Here is a 15,039-nt window from a genome sequence, read left to right as displayed (position 1 = left end):
ACCAGACAAACCAGTTTAGGTAGTAATCTGAGCTCGTTGTGTTGTAATTATGCACCAAGTAGAGATACTTGCTGGCTTCATTATAATGAAAACGTTCACAACAGGAGTTGTAGTTAATGGGTTTTGGTGTTTAATAGGACAGCAGTTTGTCACTGATTCACACAAATGTAAACCTGTCTCATGAAATTAAAGGACAGACTTTAGTTAAGAGACTTTTTTTCGGTCAATGGATTTTTTTTTCAGTGATTATGAAATATATGTCCTATATGTGTAAAATGGCGGGACAAAGAGCTGGCATGCAGACAGAACATGTCGCAGCTGGCAAGGGCAGCGTTCAACTACCACCTTGTCCACCTGACAGCTATCTGTTTTGTGTTGAGCTTTCTTTTTCTTTTTTCATTTTCTACTTTAATTAGTTAATTAATTAATTTTATGTGAGTACACTGTTGCTCTCTTCAGACACACCAGAAGAGGGCATCAGATCCCAAATTACAGTTGGTTTTGTGAACCACCCTGTGGTTGCTGGAAGAGCAGTCAGTACTCTTAACTGCTGAGTCATCTTTCTAGTCACTGTGTAAAGCTTTCTAATGCAGATAGATGGACTTTGATGGCTTGATTTGCTAAATTGGCTCTGGTTAAACTACTTAGTGATCAGCTGCCCAGGTAAATGTTATCATCTCCACAGGATGGTAACTTATACCATTAACTTGCCAACCTTTGTTCTCTGTGGTATAAATGACCTGTGTTCAGAGTCCAACAGCAACAGAAACAGGATTGATCAGCAAAGACGTTTACAGATCTCATGATTATACGACCCAGAGATTTGTGCAGCCTCTCTTCGAAGCAAAGCCACACTGATGATGGGAATCAAGGCAGAAACATTAAGATTAATCTGATAACTTTATTCAATATTTACCATTCAGCAGCAATCAACATGAACATCTGAGCTAACAGAATCTCTCAAAATGTTCTGCTAGATAGCTGCTTGAGAAATACACTTACATGATAAAGTCAACTATTCACTGCCGAAAAAAGAAAAAAAGAAGGAAAAAAAGAAAAGGCTTCAAGAGCAAATAACACTGATTTATTGTGTGCCCAAGCACTAGTCAAGGAATCTACTAAATTACACAGGAAACGGAAATCAAAGGGGTTTTGTTATCTTATGCATATCATCTTACTTAAGGGAAAGATTTTACTTCTTTAAAGCAAAAGAAACATGGAGCTTCCTACATACATGTATAAGTATATGTATGTATATATATATATATATTTTTTTCTTTTTAGGATGTGATTACAAACACAAAGTGTTATTATCAAATGCAAACGCTAGTTTGAGAAATTTCTAACTGCAAAACCTGCAAGATACAAAGCTAAAATTCATAGGTTCCTTTCCTCAATATGAATACTTTCACTAAACATAAATATTTTTACATATATTAATCTTTTGACATTCAAAATTGTAAAGTCAATATGGCAGAATTATTGTTAAAAGCACATATGTACAAATAGTTTCCATACATAAAGTATTTGGCATAATTATAACAATCATACTGCATCCACAACTGTTTGCTTTTTACTTTTTTTTTTTTACACATAATGGTATCTCTTATTAAAATTAACCAGTTATGTACAAAAATACTTGAACATTTATTATAGAAAACCTCTATAACCAGCCTCAACAGCGTATACCTGCTGAATGGTTTCATTAAGAGAATATAAAAATGTGGCCACTGCCTTCCAGGTAAGCTAGCAACAGAAAAACCAAACACAACTAAACTAAAATGAGCTTCCCAACAAAAGAGGGAAAATATTTAACAGCATGGTTTAAAATACAGTTCATAGCTATTGTCAATTGAGTGTTATAAACAGTCAGTAAAAAGAAAAGACAGAGATAAATAATACATTACTACATACAAGGTGCTTTTTTCACACTCCTACAGCTGGCGCATCAGCACGTCTAGTCGATCTCCATTTAAGATGCTATGTTGCTGTATCCATGCTAGAATGGTCCACAATCCTCCTCGCCCAGAAAAAGGACCACAGGACGAGCAGAGGTGCTCAGCTCTCTTGGTAAGAAGGGAGAGTTTGAGGAATTACTTTATGCAGGATTCAAAATTAATGCCCTCACCTTTTCAAAGTCCTTTTACCATTCAATCATGTTAATATATTTTCACTAAGGTTTTGTCTTCCTTCACGCTATTGATTTAATACTGTCCTGTATCGATTCCTGAATCCTTGTTAATGGGACACAGTAATTTGTGCCTTTTTAAACCTTGCACACCTGCTCTTCATCAGCGACACGTTTTGTGTAGGAAATCATCAAGTAAGGAAGCACAAAATTCAAGTAAACACTTCTCCTGGGGTCTTTTGCTTAATCTAGCTGATTGGAACTCCGAAAGGAAATTGCACCTTGAAAAGTAATACAGTAGATGGCATGGTGTCAGGGCACTTAAAGATTTAGCAACCGATTCACAAAGCAGAGTTAAGGATGTAGACAGCTGTCAGACTTCAAAGAAGTATTTTGCTTAAAGAAAGAAAGAAAGAAAAAAAAAAAAGCAACTTCCAGTCCCGATCCTTGTAACCCTTAAGTATCTAGTCCAACCAACAGCCTGCTTTAACCTTTAATTCTGAGGATGTGTGCTCAACCTTCTGCTCAAGGGGAGAGCCAAAGTGGTCACCTTCTTTACTGAAGTCTTAAGAAAGGGCCATTGTGTTAGCATGTGCACAGACGGGATCAGCTTTCTCAGAGTATCAAGTATTCAGAAAAAAAAGGTATACAACATCATCACACATCCTATTGCTTGACAATATTGTATTGGCTTTAAGATTAAACTACGTAAAAAAAGTGAACATAAAAAGGTACAAAAGGAGTCTTTTTCACAATTTACCACTTTCAAATGAGAAACATTTTAATGAGACTCAGCCATACTTCATGTAACATCTGGCGTTTTAGATCAGTAACTTTTAATATTGTGCAACATTATTAATAAGCAAATTTAATTCCATTCATTTAAAGAAAGGTCTGAGTAAGATATTTAAAGTGCCTACACTAAATAAATGTCTTCTCATCAGACTTAACTTGTAAACGGCAAAGAATTCATCGCAGGTACATAGAAAAGTGACTTAGAGCTGAGACACCTTGCGGGGCAGGGGCCTGGGCCTCGGGCCAGGCTCAGTCCTACGGGTTCCATTCTCCAGGTGGCTGGACCGCGCTGCCAAGGGCTTGGGGGGCAGAGCAGGTGGCTCAGAGGTGACAGGGATGGAGAGGCTGTGAGGTAGCGGGACAGGGCGTCGCAGAGTCCGCTCGTAGACACTGTAGGGGGGCGGGGTTTTGCTTTCCTTGCGTACAGGTTCCTCCGACCCGCTGAAGCTGGGCACTGGCATGGGCACGGGCACGGGCACCGGCACAGGCACCGACTGTTCGTTGGCTTGGTTTTCAAAGCCGGAGGTTTCTGAAGTGCTACACCGGCTAAGCGAGGAGATTCCACTGCTGTAGCTGCCGGACAAGACTGGGGAGTTGGAGCTCAGTCCTGGGGAGTTGTACTCCACTGGAGATGGGGTGAAAGACTGTACAGAGCTCTGCTCCCACCAGAGGTAGGGTCATGGGAGAAAAGAGACAGGGGTTAGAAATGCTTCACCACACACGTACTTGACTGACTGATTCTCTATGAACACAACCTTGGATTTATAGGAAAATCTGTCAACACCTCTAACCTCCAGGAAGGAGGGAAAGTATATCATCTACAGCACCCAGCCTGTGGTAGTTTACGTTAGTCCAAGCTAAACAGACATCTGATTCAAATGTAAGCGTTGCCATCTGCAGTACTGAAAATACACCTCCAGATGCTTCTCTGCAAGACCCCCAACCCCATTTACCCAGTTCACCTCACTACCTACTAGACTAAAAGAGGCTAGGGGACTCGGAGGCTATCATCAGTCCTGTCTTAACTAGGATAAAGAGCTTTGGGGGTGTGGCTTGGCCATGGGTCATGATTGCTAGATAGGATGCAGGGAGGCTCGAGGAAGCCAGTAGGACAACTTCTCACTGGAGGAGAATCCTCACACCCGAGTCTTCTGGGAGCTACTGACACTGGAGCAAAAGCAGCAAAGTGACAGACAGCATTTGGATTTTTGCCTGAGATGTAAGCCATTTCATCTGTTGGCGTTTTTCAAAGGCCTAATTTAGTTGATAATTTTTGAAAATAGGAAATTTTCCTCATAAAGCCCAGATTTGTGGCATTTCATAAGGTCCTAGACACTGCAGCAAGAGCCCACAACTCTTTACGGAGGTGATCTGAAGACAAGCAGGGTGGTCTCCTTCAGATGGGGTATGAATACTTGAGCATAATATAGGCTCCCTCCTCTACACGGTGCTTCAGCCAGCATCCTTCACCAAGTGTCAGCTATCTGGCCCTGCCAGAGTCTGATCCTTACTGCTTCCTAGTCCATGTCATAAGGAGAAGCCATGAGTAGACTGCCTACGGACACACTCTTTGGGTATATTCAAACCCTATTAGAATGGTAAAATTAAAAAAAAAATAGAAAAATAAGAACCTCAAATTTGTTTAGCCAGTGCTTTCTAAACTTACGTGATGACAGACCTTTTCCCTTTCGCCTAACACCTAAGGTCTTTAATGTTTTACAGTGTGTACTTTGGTATTCTAGGCTAACTTACCTTGATGTTTGCCCTGCAGCACGTGTGTGTGTGTGTGTGTGTGTGTGTGTGTGTGTGTGTGTGTGTGTGTGGTGTGTGCAGGGACATGTGGAAGCCAGAGGTTAACCTTGGGTGTCATCCCTCAGAAGCTACCCACCTTGTTTCTCCCTGGCTTGGAGCTGGCTGTCCAGTGAGCACTGAGGAACCTCCTTTCCCTATTCCCTGTATTGGGATGGGTAGTACACACCACCACATCTGGATGGGTAAGCATCTGCTTTTTTACATGAGTTCAGGGAGGCTGGACTTAGGTCATGTGCTTTCAAGGCAAGCACTTTACTGACTGAGCTACTTCTCCAGCCCTTAACCTCTCATTTAAAAAAATATAATGCTGGTAGCACAAATCCTTTCATTTAATAGGAGTGTACAATTAAGCATGATGGATTATGAGATCCAGATTCTCTGACATCTTTTTCAGAAAAGAGATCTCAAATTCAATATAAGACAGGTAAGTTCAGCCTTCTGTCGATTCTAATGCATTGGGGGTTTAGGCACACCCCAAATTCTATCAGATAAGACGCTGAAGTGCATTCCAAGTATAGGGAAGCTTGAAACTTGGGAGTATTGTGCCCTCTAAAGTAACCTGGGAGTTATAGCACAAGGAGTGATCTCATATTTCTCTCTGTGTCTCTCTCTCTCTCTGTCTCTCTCTCTGTCTGTGTGTGTGTGTGTGTGTGTGTGTGTGTGTGTGTGTCCTTTGAGCCCTATTAATAAAGCTATGTTATATCACAAGACTGCCTCTGGGCCAGTATGAATGCCTGCAGGTCTCTTCCAGGCCAGTACAGAGCAGCTTGCTAACAGAGCTATTTAATAGGCACTTGAGCATGTTCCAGTAAGACTGTCTTTACTCTTTAAGAGTTTAATCTCTCCAACACTACTGCATTATTCCTACTCTGCATAATGGGATTGGAGAACACAGGCGATAACTCCATCACAGTGTGTGGGAGTGAGTGCTTTTGAGGGTTTATAGACACAAAGATGTGGAAGCGCATGCTGCTTGCCTTCCTTACATCAGGATGATGACAAGCAGTGGCTTCCAGAGCAAACACTGTCACGTGGACTTCATGGTAACAGCTGCACTGCGGAGTAGTGACAGCAAAACTAGAAAATCATTTGCCCTTCCAGCAAGATTTTACATCAGGAATTTTGGCAATGAAAACCAAGCCACACTTTTTTTGAGGTGCCTCCCTCCCCGTGGTGTTTCTGTTTCCATCAGTGACAATCATGAGCAGGACAGATATAGTGGGTCATAACCTGTCTTGAAGTGTTTGTGGAGACCAATTTGTCCTTTCCTCTCAGCTAGCACTGTCTTATCTACATGAAGGACACAGGGTGTGGAAACCTAAGTGAAGCTGGTCCAAGTCTTTCCTTTTACCACTCACTCCAACTTCCTGTTTGCTCCTGGGGCTGTGTTTCTCGGCACCACCCTTCCCCAGAGTGATGAAAAGCCTTGTAGCCAGCCCAACTGAATGTGGATAGAGTTAAATCTTATTCTTTATCTGCATGAGGGATTTGTATGTTTAGAGGTGTTAACTAGCCTGCATTTACATGCCAGCTCAAACATCTGGCTAGCTTGTCCGCCATCCTGTCCTCTATAATCCAGGATGGCTTTATAATGTGGGGTGTCTTTAATATGAAATATTAGGAGAGAAAGTTGGGTTTGGCCTTGCCAAAATGGAAAAGGTTGATGATAAAGCCCAAAAACTTCCAGAAGAGCATTTAGTAGAGTTTGATTACTGGTGTTTTTCAATCCAAGTACACACACGTGTGTTTAATGTGCTCTGAATGTGTTGACTACAGTTTATCATGTTCTCGCTGCCATTATTTGGAGAATTGAACTGCTCCTCCTCCTAATAATAATAATAAACAGCAAAACAAACACTGAAAACAAACAAAAAAAAAATCACAATCCACAAGGAGTTCTGAATTCTTGGTTAAAGCTCTCCAAGAGGAAAAGCAGCAGGGCTGTTTTCTGGGTCCCCTCCCCTTTCTTGGTATGTTCTTAGTCTTGTCTGTGGGAATGAAAACACCTTTTGATGTACTTAGGACGAAGTTTAAAAAAAGGATTAATCTTTGGACCCAGTCTAATGACAGGCCTGTACCTTCAATGGAGACCGTCCAGCAGGTGAGGGGGACACGGATGTTGTGTGTCTTGCTGGCGAAGCTGTAGATGGAGAAAGAACATTTTAATTAAGAAAAACCAGAGAGCTACACATGCCCTCTATGTGTGCAAACCCAAGCTGATGTGTTAGTATATAAGGATCTCCTCAGCCGGGGAAGAGGAAAATGGAGAGGAGAAACTACATAATGGCTGTTTAGAAGAGATTCCTCATAGAAGATGGTGTCACCAAGACATTGGCCAATTAGTGAAACGTCATTGGTACACACATGATGCTTTTGAGTAGAATGGTATGGCCCCAAACTGCTCCATTGGCCTTTCCTTTCCTTTCCTTTCCTTTCCTTTCTTTCTTTTTGTGCTGACAAGGCTTCATGTAGTCTTGAGCTCCGTACGGATCTGCGGTTGACCATGAATTCCTCCATCTCCTGACTACCTTCTGAGGGCTCAGGTTGAATGTCCGTGTTGCCATCCTTGGTTATCCTTTCTATACCCCAAAGACCGTAAGCCTTTCATCACTCAACTGTTTTATCTCATAAAATGCTCCTGGTGTAAAGTGCCTCCTGTCTTTGGCGTGAACACTGATGGGAAGACCAAGGCCACCCAGGCAGCCTAGAACAGGCCCATAGAGATGTTCAGTAAGCCCTCCCTTTTACCGCACCTCCCAACATTCTTAGTGTAGACAGAAAGCTTGTCTGTGTCAGGACAAAGAGGGATCAGCTTCCTATTTCTTCTCCAATGCCTGTCCGGAGTCTTTCCCTCAGTCCCCTGGGTGGGGACCTTCAGATATCACCATCATGGCAAGAGTGCCTCTCTGGGGTTTTCAGGTCTGATACCAGGGACCCAGCATGTGTGGCATGTGCTCTTTGTGTGCTTACAGATGAGATCTTGTTCCTAGAGTGCAACTGCATAGCATAAAAACAGCTTGTGACCCAGTCGATAGGGCGAGGGCAAGCCATACTTCCCATTTCCACACTGAGTGATTTTGGCGAGCATGAGCTATGTTCCTCTGTGATTACCTGCCACTCTTCCAGCCATCACACTGAGGCTTAGAACTCATAAAAACCTACAGAGAGGCTGAAAGGAAGAAAGACAGACAGTTGCACAGCCCCACCACACTGACACAGATGATGACATCGGGACAGACCATGAAAGCAACCAGTACAGAAGGGACAGCAGCCCTACCAATCTACTTGGGAGGAGAAGGGTTGTCCGGCTGTGCTGAGCCCTAAGAGACCACAGAAGGTGGTCCATTATCACACTGCAGGGTCATTTATACAGGTCAGCTCCTGCCTCTATTCCCACACGTTATGAATTCTGATGAGGAAGGAAATCTCCTATGTACAGAGAAGTCAGTTCCAATGGGAGTGCACATCTATTACTACAGGTCAAGGCCTCCTGTTGTACTTGACTCAGTCTTAGACATGGCACAGGCTTCGAACCTAATGCTCATTCTCAGAGCTATTTTGGAAACGTACTTTCTACAAGCCTAAAATAGGGCCACCAGCATCCTTTTTGTCTCAGATGCCCAGGCAGCATTGATAATATCTATTCCTTAGTCAGACCTATCAATCTTATTTTCCTTTCGAAATACCTTTCAAATTCCCATAATTAGGGACACAACCAAGCTTTTAAATGTGTATCACCAATGAAATGCAAGCAATTTGGCTGCTGAGTCCTCATTTCCATAATCAGACTGATGTACTAATGCAGATGATCAATGGAATTAAGTTTATCCCTCTTCTGTCTTAAACATCTTATGTAGCTGCAGGAACTATTCAAACGATGAGAGGCTACAATGTAACCAGTGAAACGGGATGTTCAGTCTAGGGAAACCTGCCAGGGAAACAGCACTGCGTTTTCTTTGGTTCATAGGTCAGCTGTACCTGGAAAACTCCAGCAGACATGGGAAAGTGCTGACAAGATCTGGTTACTGGAAAAGGCAATCAGTTAAAGCAGGAGGCTTCTCTTAAAACTGCCCCACATGCAAGTCACCAAGCAAGTACTCTCTTCAGAGGGAAACTGGCCTTTCCCCAACAGAAACTCATCAAAGAGCCAGCTCTGCCTTTGCCTGTGTTTCCCTCGGGACCCAGGGCCAGGCTGGAAGTTTCCCAACCGTTTCAGCACTCAGATGTTAGGGAGCAGAAAAATCCCACAAATGGCCTGGTAAAATGCTGGTTCCAGCCTCATTTCAGGAACATAATCCACCAGCTCAGAAGACCTGAGGTTGTGCTTCATGAGCCACAGTTACAAGAGATGCAGGTCCATGCTTCAGCCCTTTGAGCAATACCAGTGCTGGGAGACAGAGCTCTCAGAGAAGCAGATAACTCAGGGTACCAGAGGCACCTCAAAGCCACTGAGCACTGGCTCTTATTTGAATCAGCTGAAACACTGATGTCATGGTGGAAGGTTCTAGAAATCCACTGAGTTAGCAGAGATCAGTGCACGAGAAGGGGAGAGGCCAGAGTGAGGGGCCCACCAAGCAAGAAGGGTTAAGCACGGAGTCAGGAAGAAGATGGCACGCTCAGTCTTCCAAGGGGCTGTCTGACTGTATGAAAGAAGTGAAGGGAGAGGAGGAGAGAACTAGAGGCAAATTATGTTGCTAGCAAGTTTTTACCTTGGAAACCAGATGCCTACCTTTCTCTGAGAAATTCAAGGCAAACTGAAATATACTTATTTTATGAAAGCGATTATTCAAATGCTTCGAATACCCACCAGTCTGTGTGGGCCTTGGAGGGACAGGGGGAGAGATAAGTTTCCCACTGTCCGACATGTTCTTGGCTTCTTTCCCACTGTCCAGGCTCCAACTGCTAGGGGTGGGATTCACAGCTGGAAGGGAATAACACAGCTAAAAAACACAAGATCCAGCTTTGCCTTTCAAATGCTTGAGATCTGAGGAGAACGTCAGAATTATCTAGAATGAATGAAAAAATCAACTGGACCTCAAAGGGACCACAAAACCTTAAGCTGTAAACAAGTAAGCAACTTCCCCAGTACTAAACCTCTCTCTAATTGGTTGCCTAACAGAGTTGACATTTAATTGAGTAACAGCGGGTCTCTTTATTTCCCTCAAGCTGTCAAACAGGAGTACCAATCTCTATGCCAGGGAGTAGCAACCTGCTGAGAATTCCAAATGGGTTTAGATGCTGAAAAATAGATTGAAAATATAGTCATCAGCCAATTTATAGAAATCTCTGGACAAGTGGCATCTAAAGGAGGTAGAGAGGCAAACGGCACTCTCATATTTCGACCGTGTGGCAGAAATACCAAAGTCAGGGACAAGGGTGCCACACAATCTCGAGCTCACTGACCAATCCTTTCCAGAAAGGACGAGTTCCAAATGGAGGGATTACACTAAATAAGTCCTGAGAAAACACAACTTGGACTGCTAATAGCATCATTATTATTTCGCGATCCATCTGCTCCATGCATCAAGATGTAGGACTATGGGCAGCCCTACTAGGAAGCAGGGCAGGACACAAAGGTTATGAGACTACGAGGGAACCAGAGTTCCCGCTTGCTTCCTGTGCAGATACTGCCATCTGATGGACACAGTGGGAATTGCCACGTTTTATTCCTCCAAATGACTGCTTTGATTTAATGGGGTGGAATTATTTTAAACATTTTTTCCCCCTCTGTTTCTTTTATATTTTCTGGGTGGTTTTCTTTAGTAAAGTTGGTTAAAAAAAAAACCAAAACAGAGAATAACAGCACAGCCCTAGTTTGTCTTGGTAAAGATCAAAGCTCGACTGACAACATTAAAGCTAATTCCATGCTTTAAAATAATTTTGGCTAGCTCCTCGCTAATTTTCATCTCCCTTTGGGAAGTTTTAATGTTAATGTATCAGTGTACCAAAATGGTAATACAGCCTAGTTCTTAATGGGGGCAATTAAAGTGCACTTTACTGGGACATTTCATTAGTGAGTCTTGATTCATTAGCCTGGGAGACTGCTATTTTTGAGGCCTGACCCTGAGAGGCAAACGGGTGACTTTGCAAGTCCCTGGTCCCCAACACCCACAGCGGAGGAAGTGACATTTAATCTGCTCTTCCTGGTGTGAGTGTTGCTAATTGGCTTCTTACCACTATGCATGCGTTAGGTGTGTGCATCTTATTTGTGTGTGCACGACCTTGAGGTAGGCCGCACTCCACTAGGCAGCGCATCGCAATGCTTACCGGGTAGTTAATGGTACAAGAGCCCACCTGAGTCACCACGACAGCTGGCTGAACACACACCTTGTGAAGGAGACAACGGGTGGGGACTGTGGAATCAATCTGAGGAATAGCTACTTCCATGGTGCCAACGAGTGGCTTAATTGGCAACTTTGCTTCAGGAAGGGCAGGCTTTGCCTGAGCGCGATGAACAACAGGACACAAAGGAGCTCCTCGTTGGCTCAGATCGTAATAGTTTATGGAGGATGATGGGTTGGGGTAAACTATCTTTCAACGAATTGCCAAAAGATCACACTCATCCTGCTCATTAACGGTCTAGAGCCCTACCTGCTACATGATACACAGAACACTGGAGGAAATGAGACCACGACAGACCCTACAGGGGTTGGATGATCTCATCGGTACCCACCTTTCTCAGGTGCAGAAAGGTTGGGGTCACTGCGAGGCAAGGCCCCATCTCCAATATGATTAAACAGCATCCTCTGGAAAGGGAGAAGAGTTGGTTTTTATGATATAATATGTTGAGATATGATGCCTTTTGGAAAATGAGATGGTTATCTCCTTATGAAACTCTTTGCTCAAAACATTTCCTATATGGTATGATGAGCATAGGAACAGATAATTAAACTATATTTAAGGGGGAAGGGGGGGACAGAGTCCTAAGTTTTCTGAGAGAAACATAATAAAAAATGGTGTTTCGCCTTAAATGTAAATGGTAAATAATTACTCATAATGAACATAGGGAAAACTAATAGTACGTAATAGCTAGATATGGCACTCTTTACAAGTGTATACTGCTAGACTGGCAGTATGACATAAGGATGAGAGGAGAAATATTAATTTAAAAATCTACTATATAGATAAACTTTATCGTGGTTTAAATCCTACAAGAGGCAAAAAATGAGCTAATGAATATTCTATAATTTTTAACCTATGAAAACACCAATCTTACATAGCCCTACGTAACTTATGAAAAGAAAAAGTGGAAACCTACAGCATTATACATTATTGTAATTTTGGTAATATGTATATATACTGCTTCAAATTTTACCCAAGGCAGATCACTTGGGACTAATCAAGGAAGCCTTTCAGAGTTTCCCATGCTGGCACATGATCTCTTAGAGCAGATGAAACAAACTGAAATCCCCTTGCAATGCCAGTGACAACGGGAAATAAAATTGGTTAGCTGGTTCAGCCAAACGCACTCAGAAATCATTTCTGCAAGACATCAGTGCTGCGCAGAGGAGGTATCCTGGGCCTTTCGGGAAGATCACACAATCAGCAAAGATAAACCAATCAAGCCAAATCCCACTCGCTCTCATCCAATTCCAGATGCAGCTACAGACTTCTGCCAGGATGGTGTAGAAAAACAGAGAAATTAGCTGGAGCAGAAACAAGTAGTTTTCTCTGCTCTTAAAATTAGTCCCAAATAAACTGTGAAAACTCAGGGATACAACACGAATCTTCAACTTCATGCCCGCCCTCCAGTGCACATACATTATCCCTGGATTGAGCCCATGGCCCTGTGCTCACTCAGGATTTTTTAAGTGAGGGTTGAGTGACAGGCAGAACCACATTCCCTAGCTCCTGTGACACCTCCAGGACACAGCCCCTCTCCCGGTGACTCATGGAAGATCAGTGGCAAAGGCGAACAGATGGCCCCTACATTCCTGTGGAAAGGAGTCAGCCGTAGCTATTCACAACAGCTATGTGCAAACGGGAAGTTCTGGGCAGAAGCAGGAACGTTCTGCTACATTAAGTTGTTCTTCTCTCTCCAGACTTCTGTTCCATACACGTGCAAACACACACACAGATGGTTCACTCGCGGGGCTTTTCCTTGAAATGGTGTAGCAGCAATGAAATAGGTTGAGATCAAGGACCAGGCCATCCATGTCAGTTTCACTGTTAGGGTTGTAACCCCGATATCCCTCTAGAACAGTGGTTCTTAACCTGTGGGTCCTGGCCCTTATTGTGGGTCGCATCTGATATCCTGCTCAACCTGTGGGTACCATCAGATATCATGCATATCAGATATTTACATTACGATTCATAAAATTAGCAAAATTACAGTTATGAAGGATTCATAACAGTGGCGAAATTACAGTTGGGGAAATAGCAACAAAACAACTTTATGGTCGGGGGTCACCACAGCATGAGGAACTGTATTCAAGGCTCATGGCATTAGGAAGGCTGAGAACCACTGCTCTAGAACGATGAGTCAGATGGTATTCCAAACAGTGGGCAGAGACTGGAGGGGGACTGACTGAGTCGTCTTCCAACTGGCCTTGGCACTGGTTGCTTTTGGCAGGTACCTTGCAACTCTGAAGAGATTCACACACAGTCCCACACTCTCCCATTCCCTAGCTTCTGCTTCACCCACAGGAATACCTGGGAAGGCTCCACAGGCGTTGGGTAAATGGCACTGCACGGTCTATCTCTCGGGGACAGGCAAGAGTTTTCTCTGGAATGTTTGTGTTTGTCAGACAACAGAGGTGAAGCTGGGAAGAGAAGCAGAAATTATCAGTGAGCAAGCCAGTGGGGCCTTAGAGAAAACCAGAGTGCTGAGGCAGCTGACCACAGGACAGGCCACGGAAGCCACAGTTCTTAGGGCCTGGAAAATTCTCAGGGCATCCCCAACTCTGCACTAACCTCTGGCGCTCGACGGAGCAGAACTCGTCACATTAGGTGAAGCAGAGTGAGTGGAACTCAGGCTTGAGGTAGATGGGCTGGGCTGCAAACATAAGGAGCTACCGTCATACATGGTTAGAAGCTTCAGTTCACAGTGACATTTGAAACAAGACACCAACATTCACATTTGTTTTTCAAATTAGCAAAAAGAAAAACAAAACCCCCAAAGGCCATTTAGAAACAGAGCAATCTTGTTGACTCAGACCAACAGTGAAGCTTGCCTGGATTCATCAGGCCTGAATTTCCACTACGGCTGAAGGAACACACACATATGAGTCTCCGCTCTAGTCCCTGACCTTGAACCTTTCAGCAGCTCTCCTTCCCTGTGGTATAAAGAGAAATACTTCTAATCTTGGGGGCATAAATAGAGAAGTGCTTCTAATTTTACATTTATTGATTGATTGGGCATGCGCGACTCTCCCCAGTGTGAGCGCATGTGTGCGTGGCGTGCATGTGGAGGTCAGAGGGCAGCCTGTGGAGAACGTAGTTCTCTTCTGTTGCTGTGTGTGTCAGCATGCTTGGTGGCAAGTGCTTACCCACTAAGCCATCTAGCTGGCCCAGGGAGATGAGTGTTTCTAAAAGGTACACAATCTGCCTTCTCCTTACCTTCAAAACTCTGTTCAAAGCATACAATGGGAGCCACATAGTGGCTGTTTCCAAAGACAGTTCTAGGAAACCCAGGTTTATTTTGCTATCATAAAATAAAAATGCTTTAAGACTCCCATGTGCTTTAAAACCATGCCTTTTCTTCCATCTTTTTATTACAGAAAATTTTCTTATATAAGTATGCAAATTTTATCCCGGGGCCTCAAGCCACAAGGGAACTCATAAGGAGTTACGGGAGAACACTAGGAGGCAGCTAGTGTATGTCGACATGCTCCAAGAATCCAGGACCCAGGGAGCCAAGAACTACCAAGGTCAATCTGAAAGCTAAGCAGCTTGCCTGGGCTTTTTTATTGGTCGCTTATATTTTCTTAAAGTGATAGGCATTTTGGAGAGAAACGTCTTTGTGGATTCCAAAGGCCAAGAAAGCAACACTGAGAGCTTTTAAAAGGTTGGTCCTTAGGTCAAGTTCTTGCTTGAAGGTCTGTTCAAGAGCCCAGCAGAATGAACAGACACTCTCATGATGCAGACAGAAACGGAATAAACATAAGCAGACAAAAAGCTAATGAGTACCTGCATGTTAAAGACTTCATCAGAGCTTTCTGATTGCCCTGTAATATTGCTTACTTCAGCAGAGGCCTGGGAGGACAGCGAGGACGAGGAGTACCGGTTGACAGCTGGGTAACTTAATGGGCTGTTTCAGGGGAGAAAAAAAAAGGCTGTTAACTCAGTCTTGGAACTGTATTTTA

At 43.4% G+C, this 15,039-nt stretch overlaps 1 protein-coding gene across 7 annotated transcripts in view; it reads right to left on the bottom strand.

The window, feature by feature from the left end:
- Positions 1-881: 881 nt before the first annotated feature.
- Dock4 (dedicator of cytokinesis 4) overlaps positions 882-15,039 on the bottom strand; it is a 396,334-nt gene continuing 382,176 nt past the window's right edge. For 2 of the 7 annotated variants that reach the window (XM_087554063.1, XM_087554064.1), the window contains 7 exons: positions 14,918-14,984; positions 13,649-13,730; positions 13,388-13,497; positions 11,409-11,481; positions 9,543-9,656; positions 6,814-6,875; positions 882-3,579 (listed from right to left, as the gene is read on the bottom strand). In XM_087554063.1, the coding sequence (XP_087410189.1) occupies positions 3,124-3,579; positions 6,814-6,875; positions 9,543-9,656; positions 11,409-11,481; positions 13,388-13,497; positions 13,649-13,730; positions 14,918-14,984 (964 nt within the window). In that variant the 3' untranslated portion in view covers positions 882-3,123. 7 annotated transcript variants of the gene reach the window in all.

This window comes from Rattus norvegicus, chromosome 6, assembly GCF_021556685.1.
Source record: "Rattus norvegicus strain SHRSP/BbbUtx chromosome 6, alternate assembly SHRSP_T2T, whole genome shotgun sequence".
Lineage (NCBI taxonomy): Eukaryota > Metazoa > Chordata > Mammalia > Rodentia > Muridae > Rattus > Rattus norvegicus.
The sequence above is the reverse complement of the archived record's forward strand: the minus strand, read 5'-3'. Positions and strand labels throughout refer to the sequence as shown.